General features: G+C 39.0%; 1 protein-coding gene across 4 annotated transcripts in view; it reads right to left on the bottom strand.

Annotated features, from left to right (window-relative positions):
• Camkmt (calmodulin-lysine N-methyltransferase) overlaps nucleotides 1–13,385 on the bottom strand; it is a 382,235-nt gene that overhangs the window by 360,077 nt on the left and 8,773 nt on the right. For all 4 annotated transcript variants that reach the window (XM_052186507.1, XM_052186505.1, XM_052186506.1 and 1 more), the window contains exon 3: nucleotides 2,078–2,142. In XM_052186507.1, coding sequence (XP_052042467.1) covers nucleotides 2,078–2,142 — 65 coding nt within the window. The remainder of the gene's footprint in view (nucleotides 1–2,077; nucleotides 2,143–13,385) is intronic.

Below are 13,385 nucleotides of genomic sequence, written 5' to 3'. Positions count from 1 at the left end.
ATTTTTGGGTTCTTAAGACTATTATAATAAAACATCTTAATAAACTATTTTGTTATATTTTTTTCTAATTTTTCTGGCTTTTTAGTTCAATCAAAATAGTTCATTTTAAAACATCAAAATAGTTTTTGGTCTCTCTTTTTAATTTAAGCTTATTTTACATTAAGCCTTAACAACATGAATTGTACAAACTTACAAGCCCTTATAAACAAGTTTGGAAAGTACCAAGCACCAGGAGCAATAAACAAGTAGCTTCCACTTAGTGAGCATCAACTGTGAGGAACAGAGAGTTGGACAGGGTCCATGAATTATATGTAGTCTCTAAAAACAGATGCCAAGTTCACAGAGTGGACATGAATCACTTAAGGTGAAGCCATATCTTGTTCTGAAGTTCCCTACCAAACAACACAGAGCAGGGAACGGCGGGCGTCCCACATACACCACAGCGAGCAGGAAGGGCATCCTCCATACAGGACAGAGCAGGGTGTGCTCAATACATGACTTGTCCACTTGTCAGTGACACAGCTAAATGGTATGGATGAGAGAGAAGATGTTGGAGAAGGACGAGCCTGTTATTCATATGTGAAGTAATACCTTAGACCCTTAAGAGACTGTTTTCATTGTATGCAGTGCTGCCGGCTAGTGGCCCTATTTCATAGGGAGTCAAGAAAAGTTTGTGTTACTGAATTAAAAAGTCTATATTTCACATTCCAGGATCATGTTCTAACGTGTGCTCACACAGAGCTGACTTAATGATATTCACATTACTGTAGTGTAATAGAATGTGTTCCTCAACCACCATAGCATCCCCAGTCCTTGCCTGGCTCCCAACAAAACTACAATGTACATCTAAGTCAGAACTCACTAAAGGCCAACACCGTATAAGCTAAAAGGTAACCGATTACTGTCCGTGCAAACAAAACCTATGCCATTCTAAATATTTTAGGGTAATAGAATAGATTCCTTGGTGACAAAATATAACTTTTCTATATAAACAAGAATTAACGAAAATATGAACATAGAACAAAAATAATGTCTATGATTATACATTATTCAAGTAAAATCCATCCATTTGGTAAAAAAGTACTATCAGCAAAGTTTATCATTTAAGAATAGACAATAAGGGGGCTGGAGAGATGGCTCAGCTGTTAAGAGCACTGACTGCTCTTCCAGAGGTCGTGAGTTCAATTCTCAGCAACCACATGGTGGCTCACAACCATCTGCAATGGGATCTGATGCCCTCTTCTGGTGTGTCTGAAGACACAGTGTACTTATATAGAGAGAGAAAAAATAAGTCTTTTAAAAAAAAAACTCTGGTGTTCAAAAAAAAAAAGAATAGACAATAAGTAATTATAATGTTTCCTCTTAGGAAAAAAATGAGTTATTTTTAAATTTGAAAGGATCACATTTTACTAATGATACATTATTTTGATAAGTATGCTATGCAACAACTTAGAAGACACACATAGTTCTTATTAAGATATGTTACTTAAATGTGATGTGAATATATTCTTAGCTGATTGCTTTCGTCACATGGCATTATTTTAGAATTCCTTAAATGAAGTTCTCAGCAGATAAATAGATCACCAATTAATCAGAAGCTTAGACAAAAATACAATATAGCCTCTATTATGTAATTGAAACCCTGCATTTTAAGTATAGTGACATCGTGAAGAACGTGTTGTGGATCTAATCAGCACCAGAAGAGTGAAGAGTGCAAGAGGCAAAGCAAGCAGAGGAGGAGGCAGACCAACCGCTGGACTTACAGGGAACATCGCAATGGGGAATGGGGACAGGAAGCAGGAACAGCACCAGAGAGCCCAGACGTCCTTCTGAGCTCTGCTCTGTCTCAGACGCACACAGTGCCATAAAGTTTTTGTAAAAACTGCGATACCCCATTTAGTATGCATCTCCTATGGAGTACCTTCTACAGCTAAAGCACCAGGAATTTCTACTATGCATGTATATATGTATACATGTATAAAAATATGTATAGACACATGGTTAGTATAATATTAAGGGAAACTAAAATTTGCTTTTTAAAGCACTGAATCTGTTTCATAGTGAGCACATAACTTACAAACGTTTCCTGTGTTGTCAAAACTGGTGAGGACATCCTCGACGTTCAAGGATCCACTATTATGTCTGCAAAGGGATAGAACAGTTTATTTAACATTTCTGAAATAACAGCACTTCTAATTCTTTTTTAAATCTGACAGTATACTGTGATGCACTCAATTCTAATGAGCCCTACCATATCACAGTTTTAAAATAATTTCTGCCCACTAGAGGGAGAAGGAAAAAAAACCTTTGAGCGCTAGTGGCCGTCAGAGCATTGCATGTAATGGCATTTCCTGATTATAATCAACACCTTAAAGTGCTATAATTGGTAAACTCACTGCCTAACTGAAAATAATTTATAGTTACATACAAGCTCTTCCATACAAGTCCTTAAAGATGAAGCTTTAAAAAGGACACAAATCAAATGGAGAATTTTAGAATAAAACAAAAGCAAAACAAATTAGCCTCCAGAGCTACCCACAGTAACACAGAAATTCTACTAAAGCAGTACAACTATTTGCTACCTGGATGCAAAGACTAAGGGACCAGCAACTCTGCAGTCCATTCACCGGCAGTCCTGAACACCAGCAGGCCAAAGTGACTCGGCATTTACCCCTAATCTTCCTTCTGTCTGTTAGCTCAACTCTCTTCACTCAGCCCTTCACATATTGGGTTTGATTATCTGAATCGTAATAAGGGAACCAAGTGGCAAAGCTGGAGTTATATCTACAATCTTCTAAGTGCTCCCTCAGAACTATAGCTGAACCCACTTTAGGGTGTTTGGATTATTTAAAATATATTCATCAGTAAATCACTGGACATGCATATTATCAATACTACCTTAAATTTATCATTAAAATTTAATTCAAATGGGGGCTAGAATGTATATATAATTATATATTTATCAAGATATGTATTAGTTTGCTAGAATATACATAATTATATCAGTATCAATAGAATTGTAATTATATTACTCTTTTCAGAAAAAAAGAGCTTATTTCTCTCCTATGATTTCTCTGTCAGAAAGACTGAGGTTGCATAAAGTTGTCTGCAATCATAACTAACCAAATAAACACTGGGCACAAAAGTACCATAAGCCAAAGAAATAAAGTCACCAGCGAGAAATCAAAGCTTCCTTATCATGATGTGATGTTTATATATCCACCTCAGTGAACATGAGGGTGTAGGAATAGAAGTTAATTACACTAACATTACTGAAACTATAATACATGCAATTTTAACATCTAAAATGCAGGCTGGAGCACGACATGACCCCGAACGCAGCATGTTCCAAAACATAGCAGCAACATATGATTCCTTTGAAAATAGCAAAACCTCATTATCCTAATGAGCAGAGATAGTCAGTTAATATTTTGGTGCACACTTCAAATCTGTTCTCTATATGTTGATAAAGATTGGTATGCAATTTGTGTTTTTTATAATGTATCATAGTTTTCAACATCCAAAAATCTCCTGTAACATGGTCTTAATGACTGTTCAAAACTTCAAAAAGCAAATGTGAGTGACTGTGACTATCTACACTACAGATACTCAACACAAATTTCATGTTAGATTTTACCATTTGGATCTACTACACATACTACTTTGCTTAGCAAAGCAGCTAAGCTTACAGGCTGTACAGTAGGTTCCAGGTTCCCAGCTTTTGTGAGCTATCACCCATGCGTAAGCTTTGGTGATGCTGCTGCCTTTACATTTCTGCTCCTATAAGTAACCCCGATAAAAATCACTGGTTCACCAAGTTGGACTTTGGTGGCATCTGTACTTTGGTCTCTCAGAGGCTCTCTATCTTGGGTGAACAGACATGTGTGCATATCCTCAGAAAAAGTTTTGTCACACAACATGATTGGCACCAGAACAGGGACACCGCAGAACTACAGAAGAGCTGGGAGTGCATCTGGTCCTTGCTATAAGTAGCAAGGCCATGATTGAGGCTGTGAAGCCAGAGTGAGGAGCATCGACAGAGGATATTCCAGGAGAGTTGTCCTTTCCTATACAGTGTGCTGCGACAGCACTTGCTGCTTCTTGCTTTGGGTAGTGAGACGGGCAATAAGGCTGAGCCATCAGGATTAGGAATCCCACCGTGTGTGATGAGGTGGTACGCCTACTTGATGGGTGGAGTCCACCACAGGAACATGGAGTTGCCCTGAAAATAGTTAAAGGTTTAGAGGAAGTCATGCAGTCTGTAAGAAGAGCACTCGGGGTTGAGACTGCCAATAGGCAAAGGTTACCTGCCTATGTTGTATGTAGTTAGAAATGCATCTGAGATGTTTCTGGAAAGGAACAATTGCAACAAAAGGGAGATTGGGCAGCCTCCTCTGTGCTAGCCTCTATCTAACCTGAGGCTAGTGGGTAAACAAGGGGAAGAGAGATGGTGACTGGCTGCTTCTTAAGGCTTGAGGGCAAGAGGGAAAACAGAGCACAAGTTAAATTCATGCTCAAAAGCCCTTCTTGGGATTCAAGAACTTGGAACCCAACGGAAGATTCAGAGAGTGGGGCAGAGGAGAACATGGTAAACACAATAGAAGACACCCCACAGGTCCAATTTCGATAAGAAAATTCGGGGACAGTCGATAAGATGGGGGCATTGGTGGTGGCGTAATGCAAGGAACTATGGTAATGATGGAATATTCAGCACCTGTGCTGTTGGAGTTAGAGAAGACTTTTTTTAAAAAAACAAAGGGCCTGTTTGTTATAGCCTGACTTGTGCTTTGTTAGATACTGGAATTGCGTGTATCTTAATTCATGGAAACCCCCAAAAGTATCCCTGTGAGGTTAAACGAGAGCAGAAAAGCACCAGCACAGCACTGAAGTCAACACAAAGCTCTATTAGAGGCAAAAACCTACTAGGCTGTCCCCAAGGGAAGAAAGAACAGCCCCACCAAAAGGGGAGTTTGAGGTCTCCTCAGGTGGTTTTATTTGGGTGGGAAAATGGCCAAAAGAGCATTAAGAGAAAAGGAACTGCTTTAAGCAGCGATCCTTTATGAGGGCACTCAGTAAAAGATCAAGATGTTGTGGACATACTGCTCAGCTGAAGTAAGGATCAGATGACCTCTGGTCATTTCCCTGAAGGGGCTGGTTCCCATATGGGTCAGAAGTTCATTTTGAACTTACTATGAAAAGACAACATGACCAAGGCAAGTCTTATAAAGGAAAACATTTGATTAAGTGCCTTACAGTTTCAGAGGTTCCGCCCATTATCATCATGATGGGAAGAATAACAGTGCCCAGGCAGACATGGTGCTGAAGGAGTCAAGAGTTCTATATCCTGACTAGTGCCAGTAGGAGACTGAATTGCTCTAGGTGCAACTTAAGCATATATGAGATATCAAAGTCCAGCTCCACAGTGACACACTTCTTCCAACCAGGCCTTACCTACTCCAACAAGGCCACACCTAATAATGCCCCTCCCTATGGGCCAAGCATTCAAACACGTGAGTCTATGGGGGCCATTCCTATTCAAATCACCATAGTGCCTTAGGTGACTCCATCTTGGACCAACCTAACATTCCTATCTAGGGTAAGTAGACATGTGTGTACCATTCCCCTAGGAAAAACTTTGTCATACAACAGAGTAAAATAGAAAAATGGTGTGAAGATTACATAATATTAAATGTTAAAGCCAAGAGCTAGGATAACTTAAGTAAAATGCCTACATTAAAAGTCCATACAATTCAAAGTTACTACAGCAACTTTTTGAGTTAATACTGACACATAGTTTGTTCTTGTCGAAAGCACTGTCTTAGAGTGCACACTTTGATATCTTTAAGTTGTATAAGGGTAGTGGAGACAGGAAGTCAAATCTCCCGATTCTAATTATAAAAATGTGAACAATTAGTCAGGCAGTGGTGCACACTCCTTTAATCCCAGAAACCTGGAGGCAGAAGCAAGTGGATCTCTAAGTTAGAGGCCAGCCTGGTCTACAGTGCAAGTTACAGGACAGCCAGAGCTATGTAAAGAAACCCTGACTCAAAAAACAAAAAGAAATAAAATCCTTTCAACACAACTGGTAGAGAGGATACTCAATGTTACCAAAGAAACAACTGATATCTGAGGTGAAGTGTAAGCTAAGTATCCTGGCCTGATCTCTGCACACTGCATAAAGACATCATAAAGTATCACACTGTATTACATAAATATTTACGTCACAGGCTGGAGAGATGGCTCAGCAGTTAAGAACATTGACTACTCTTCCAAATGTCCTGAGTTCAATTCCCAACAATTACATGGTGGCTCACAACCATCTGTAATGGGATCTAGTGCCTTCTTCTGGTGTGTCTTGTGAGTGTACTCATATAAGTAAAATAGATAAATGTTTAAAAATATATTATGTCATACATTTATTAATTGTGAATAAAAAAATGTTTTAACTTAAGAACCAAAATATAAACAATCTAATTTACAATGGGTAAAACATTTGAATGCAAAGATGCATAAGCACATAAATGATATCTGATAAGTACATAGATGATATATGATAAGTACATAGATGATGATATATGATAAGAACATAGATGATGATATCTGATAAGTACATAGATGATGATGCATGATAAGTACATATATAAGTACACAGATGATGATGCATGATAAGTACACAGATGATATCTGATAAGTACATAGATGATGATATCTGATAAGTACATAGATGATGCTTAGTGTCTTTCATTTTCAACTGGGAAATGACAGTCAAAGCCACACTAAGAGATCATTTCACATCACCTCGCCACTATAACTTTGTATAGAAAAAACAAAAAACAAAACAAATGGGGGCTGGAGAGGTGCTCAGTAGTTAAGAGCACTGGATGCTCTGGCAGAGGACCTGGGTCCAATTCCAAGTACCCACATGGAGACTCACAACCATCTGTAGTCCCAGGAGATCCAATACCCTCTTCTGGCCTCTGTGGGCACTAGGCACACATACAGTGCACAGGCATGCAAGTTAACTTCCAAACAATAAAACACAAGTGCAGAGGACCATGGAGGAGACTGAGTTCTCATGCATTCCTAGTAAGAATGTAAAAGAGTCACCATGAAAAGACCATTCCTCAGAAAACCTAAACATGTAGCAACTACATTATCTAGCCACTACATTCCCAGGTCCATACCAAGAGAACTAAAAAACTATGTACATACACACACACAGAGTACACATGAATGTCCACAGTAGCATTACCTATAATAGTCAAAAAATAGGGGAAAAACTCAAATTAGTTCAAGAATTAGTATTAAAAATGCATTATTAACCATATAGTGACATGTTAATTCAACCATAGAAAAATGAACGGCTTTCTGAAACATGGTAGAATTTGGACAATTTTCTTTTTAATTAAAAGTATACTAAGTGAAAAGAGGCAGACATAAAAGCCTACATACTTCAGTGTAGATGTGATGTCTAGAACAGACAGCCCCAAAGAGGAAGCAAGTCAGAGACTCCCAGAGATGGGGGTGGGGGGGTGGAGGTGGGGGGGGGTGGAGGCTGCTGATAGGGGTGTGGCCTCTTATCCGACTAATGATGAGGTTGCAGCAAACACTGGCTATACTAAGGAGGGACAGAAGACTTCATTGAAACCCTTTGTACAGAGGTAAATGTTAACTTGATTAACAAGAACTTTGCTTTTAAAACGCAGAAAAAAAATAAACTACAAAGACTTTTTTTTTTTTTTTTTTTTTGGTTTTTCAAAACAGGGTTTCTCTGTGCAGCCCCAGCTAACCTGGAACTCACTCTGTAGACCAACCAGGCTAGCCTTGAACTCAGAAATCCTCCTGCCTCTGCCTCCCAAGTGCTGGGAATAAAGGCTTGCACCACCACCAAAGACTTAAAAGAACAAAAAAAGTAGAGATTTTCAAAAGGAAAATGTTCAACAACAGACTGTCCCTGCAACTCACTTTGAAGCTTTTTTGTATCTAAATGGCTTTTAAAGTCTTATCTATAGAATAAGAAATTAGTAGATAATATCTATATGCAATGTAGATAAATTTGAATAAACATTCCAGGATCCATTTGAATTTACTGAAACTGAGTACATTTATATGTAAGCAAACAATATAAATAATCATAAGATAAAGTAGAAAATGAAGTCATAATTAGCCAAGACCTGACACATTATATGAAACCATCACTCAATGAACTTGAGTTTTCCACACACTGAATATTTTAAAGGTAAAGACTTTTTAAAATAAGAAATTAAAGGCTGTTTAGTACCGCATATTAATTCTGTTCCTAGTATTAAAACTTTATATTTAAGGGCTGGAGAGATGGCTCAGCGGTTAAGAGCATTGACTGCTCTTCCAAAGGTCCTGAGCTCAATTCCCACCAACCACATGGTAGCTCACAACCATCTGTGGATCTGATGCCCTCTTCTGAAGTGTCTGAAGAGAGTGACAATGTACTCATACATAAAAGAATAAATAAATCTTCAACTAAAAAAGCAATGTATTTAAATCAATTCAGTAATCATATTTGTCCAGTTGCCAGCCTCACCTTTTTACCACATCATTATTTTTGTAAGACCAAAATACTACAGTTTTGAAGGGAAATGTTTATTGAAATAGGTACCTATAATATGCATTGTGTATGTACGGATGATCTGCCATACATTTAATTTCATGAACACATCGATCCTGACTTAGTATCAGAAGACACATGCTAATCTCAGTAGTGTAATGGTTTGGTTTGTCTTTTCCTTTCCCTTAGAAGCAATGTATGACTTTGTGGTGATACACTGATTGTACTCAAAAAGCAACACAGGCAAAGCCACATTCTTGACTTCTTGCCCATCTTACACTTCTAGAACAAGCCAAAAGTCAAGTGCTGGCATTCTAATTCAGCAATCACCATAGCAACAGTAGTCACATTCAAAGACAGCCTATGCTTTTCTTAAAATTGCATTCATTTATAAATTAGTAACTCTGGTATGTATGGGTCCACAAATAATGGGATACGTATATAATTATAAATTAATAACTCTAGCATGTATGGTTCCATATATAATGGAAGCATTAAAGCTTCCAAAATATTTCAGTTTGGCCATGGGGAAATTAAGTTAAAAAACTAAGGTATGAAAACAGTATCTAGTATATACACGGTAAGTTCTATGCAATAGTAAATCATAGCTTATAATGCAGAGTGGAGGTAATTTTTAATAAAAGATTTAGTGAAAGCACTTTCTGGTCTACCATGGTTTTCTGTATGTATTTAACTAATAGCAATAGCTGGGTCTGTAAAATTCTAAGAAACAAAGCAGCAGAAAAACAAGACTTTTTAAGCAATAAAGTAGGAATAGTACCATACTTCAATTCCTCAGTCTCACCTATTTTCAAAGAGGGAACCACAAGAATGATGAAAGACCCTGGGGATTTCACAATCTAAGCTTTGACTTAACAGTCCTGAATTTTCTGTTTAATGAAAAGTTACTATGAGGGGGCTGGAGAGATGGCTCAGCGGGTAAGAACACTAACTGCTCTTCCGAAGGTCCTGAGTTCAAATCCCAGCAACCACATGGTGGCTCACAACCATCCGTAATGAAATCAGATGCCCTCTTCTAGTATGTCTAAAGACAGCTACAGTGTACTTACATATAACAATAAATAAATAAATCTTTTTAAAAAAAAGAAAAGAAAAAAGAAAAGTTACTATGAGTCTCATTATTCCTTCATTTTATGTACAATTACCCAAAGCTAAGAGAAAGTAATGGTCAAAGATTTAATTTTATATAAGAATAATTTAATAATTTATACAGCTTAGTAAAATAATCAACCATGAGATGCTATTAAATTAACAATCGTTTAGGTATTTATTCTCTTTGGGTTATTTATGTTTGAGTCTAATAAAGCTTCCAAGGGCTAGAAATCAAGATGTGAGAGGGTTTAAGGTTAACTATACTGCTTTGTATAGTTAGCCAACAGCCAGGCAGCACTTCCTGCACCCGTGTATCTTTTATGGGGAGAACAGATGCCAAGGACAACTAACAAGTGAGAATCCCCCATGTCCTCCATTGAACTGTGCCAGGGACTCTTAGGTGATGGGGAGCAAGACAGAGAAAGTGGGTGCATGTGCATGGTCTGTGGGAGTGCACAGTGTTAAGGCCTGAGTAACTGCTGTCTGTCTAGCCAACCATTTTATGCTGTTACTACTGTTAGAAGTAGAAACTTCTCATGCCTGAGTTGATTGTACATTCTGTTATGTTCTGTGCTTTAGTGTTCTTGGAAACCAATAATAGTAGAGGCTAGCTAGAACTGCTTTGTATAGTTAGTCACAGTCAACTTGGACCTGAACCAACAGCCAGGCAGCACTTCCTGCACCCGTGTATCTTTTATGGTTTTTGCCTTTCTAAACTGTGCCTGGGATGGACCTCAACATAAGAGAGACACCTGCACCAATGTAAGAAGCCATTCAGATTAAGACTTCCATTTTGAGTAGGGGCCGAGTAAAGTTTAAGTTCCCAACACCTCCCTAGGAAATGACATCCTACTTGGCAGAAAGACATGTACGTGGGTAACTGACATCCTGGTTGGCAAGTTAGGACATGGATGTTAGACAAGTCCCATCCTAGAAGACAGGTTAAGACATGAATGTTAGGCAAGGCAAGTAAGTCTCCTGCCACAGCTGAATACCCCAACCAGTGGGAATAGGAGCAGTGGACAACAAAAGCGTGTTCCTGAGGAAATCCCTATCCCTAAAGCCTGACTGGTGGAATAACTTGGCACAGATATTTATGGATTCCAGGCTTAAAAGCTCTGTAGGATTCTAGCTTGGGGTCACATCCAGCTCCTGAGTCTGTCCTGTGGCCCTGATCAATCAGTCCTGGACTATATGCTTAATAGACTATCCCTGTGTTGCTTGAATGGTGTTCATGTGGTTTGTGGGACAACTCCTGGACCCCAATACATAACAACCATCCTTTAGGATCCTCTCTCTAAGATGGAGCTGGCCTTCTCAGCAGCCCCTGATCATGCTGCCTTGCATGTTTTCATACTAGTTCATGATGCCCTTGTTCTCAGCAGGAATGATTTCTCCCTTTCTCTAGAACCTTCAATTACATCCAGATCCTGACTAAATTCCTGCCCCTCATTGCTTTCCAAAAGTGCTTCTAAGGTGGCACATGTCAAGTTTTTAATTTAATTTAGAAATCAGCCATGTGCCACATGGTGAGAGCTCTCAGGTTGCCTACTTAACTTTTCTTCTTGTTACTGTTTCATTTCTCATATATTTAGCTCCCTGAGGAAAGCATACCTTATATTTATATACAAGATACAAATAAACAGTTTTTGGTTTGAATTTACCTAAAATTATTCATCTTTTTTCTTCCAATCATTCCATAATATTGTATTTGACAAACTTTAAAAATTCTGAGAGGCAGAATTCTGTAGGCAGATCTTTGACTATATGGTCAGCCTGGTCTACATAGCTAGTTCTAGGTCAGCCAGGGCTGCACAGTAAGACTCCCCAAAAATTAGATATGGCCAGGCAGTGGCGGCACACGCCTTTAATCCCAGCACTTGAGAGGCAGGCGAATTTCTGAGTTTGAAGACAGCCTGGTCTACAGAGTGAGTTCCAGGACAGCCAGGGCTACACAGAGAAACCCTGTCTCAAAAAAAAAAAAACCAAAAAACCAAAAAATTAGATATGATTATCCATATATATGTGTGTTCTATATTTAAAATTACATTTGGGCTGTTGCTCTAAAGCAAAGAAACAAAAAGCACTTCAGAATATCCACCACTCAATACTGAAGGAAACAGAGAACACTGCTAAGAGATCTCACAGAAACAGGTTGAAGGTGTTAATATAAGATAGAAAATAAGAGTGGGCTGAAGGGGACACTTAAGGGTTCTTTGGAAAGTCAGTTGTGTTGGATGGTGTTCTGCTGGGACAGACACATGAACGAGTACTTTCCTGAAGTGCACACCAGTGAAAGAAGGCAGGCACTATATAAAGGATCGTTTTGCTGAAGCAGACACAGGAGAAAGGATATTCTGCTAAAGCAAATACGTGAAAAGATACATAATGAAGGATTCTTCACTAAAAACACACATGTATTGGTCCGTCTTACATTGCATAGTTGAGTTCCATTTGTCAGGACTCCAGACTGAGAAACACACCAAAAAATTCTGGTGGTGTGCTGTAGCTTGCTGATTGGCAAAGTGATGTCATCTGAGACAGAACAGTGCTTAGGCAAGACCCATGGATGTTTGGAGGATGTAAACAGGACTCCATGGACACTGATTAGGGCTGAGCTCAGCTTGCTTATAGAGCTATATGTGCAATGCTTGTGGGTCTCCTGTCTTCACTGGTCCCTCCTGGCTCCTCCTGCTGACTCCTGCTGAGGCTGGGGCCTGGCTGTTTCTGCTAGGTAGCGCCACCATTGCTGATTCATGTTTGCCAACCCGACTACCAAACTGGACTGCTGGTGTATCCATGAAGCGTTTGCAAGTAGATCAAGCTGCCGCTGCTAACCTATGAACTGAACTGCTGATTTCCAGACAATACAGACAGAAGTTGGTCCAAACAACCTTTCTAAACAGGTCCACTTCCCCCATATCCTTTCTTCCCCACTACCTCTGGTGCGTGGTGGGCTAAAAGGGAGGTTAAAGTATTTTAGAAACATTATTAAAAATAAGTTTTGAAAAAAATTAAAGATACAGTGGGGTTCATATTGAGCAGATAAAGGAAACTAAATAAAAATAGTAAACAGGTGAAAATTTGTGAACAAAGAACAAAACTTTTAATGAAAAAGAATGAACAACTTTTGGCAAAAATCCTCCATCTAGGCTCTTCTGGTCATTTCTGGTAAAATTCATTAGCATAACAAGGTTATATATTGTAGTGAGAATTTTGGTTTCTCAACACAAAATAAAACTCAAAACAAAAACCCAGTTATGTGAGTAATGTTTTTGTTTTAATCCCAGTTGTGGCATAAGAGGCTGCTTCACAGCATGTGATTTGCCTCATGCACTAGCAGGGGCGTGGTTTTGCCAGCCGTAGATAGTTTCTCCAGTGTGTGACTTTTGGAATTCTGGGAAGTTCTGAGAGGGTATAAATATGAGAGCCCTGAGAGGGGCTTTCTGGCCCATTCCTAGGAGGCTGCTGCTGTTTCCTGCCGCTGTGGTTTGTCAAGTGGTCCTGCGGAAATAGACAACAATCTGGAATATCTTAACAACTTGTGCCTAGGAATCTGGCATCCCTATACAGCAGGAAGTAGTCTAAAGAGGTCTATGCCCCCTTTCCCCTCTAACCTTTCTGTCCTACCTAGTATTGGGGGATTGGAAGGGACTAGGGTTGAATAAGGGTAGGAAGGGTAGTAGGC

The sequence above is a fragment of the Apodemus sylvaticus genome, chromosome 6 (assembly GCF_947179515.1).
Source record: "Apodemus sylvaticus chromosome 6, mApoSyl1.1, whole genome shotgun sequence".
In the NCBI taxonomy this organism is placed as follows: domain Eukaryota; kingdom Metazoa; phylum Chordata; class Mammalia; order Rodentia; family Muridae; genus Apodemus; species Apodemus sylvaticus.
The sequence above is the reverse complement of the archived record's forward strand: the minus strand, read 5'-3'. Positions and strand labels throughout refer to the sequence as shown.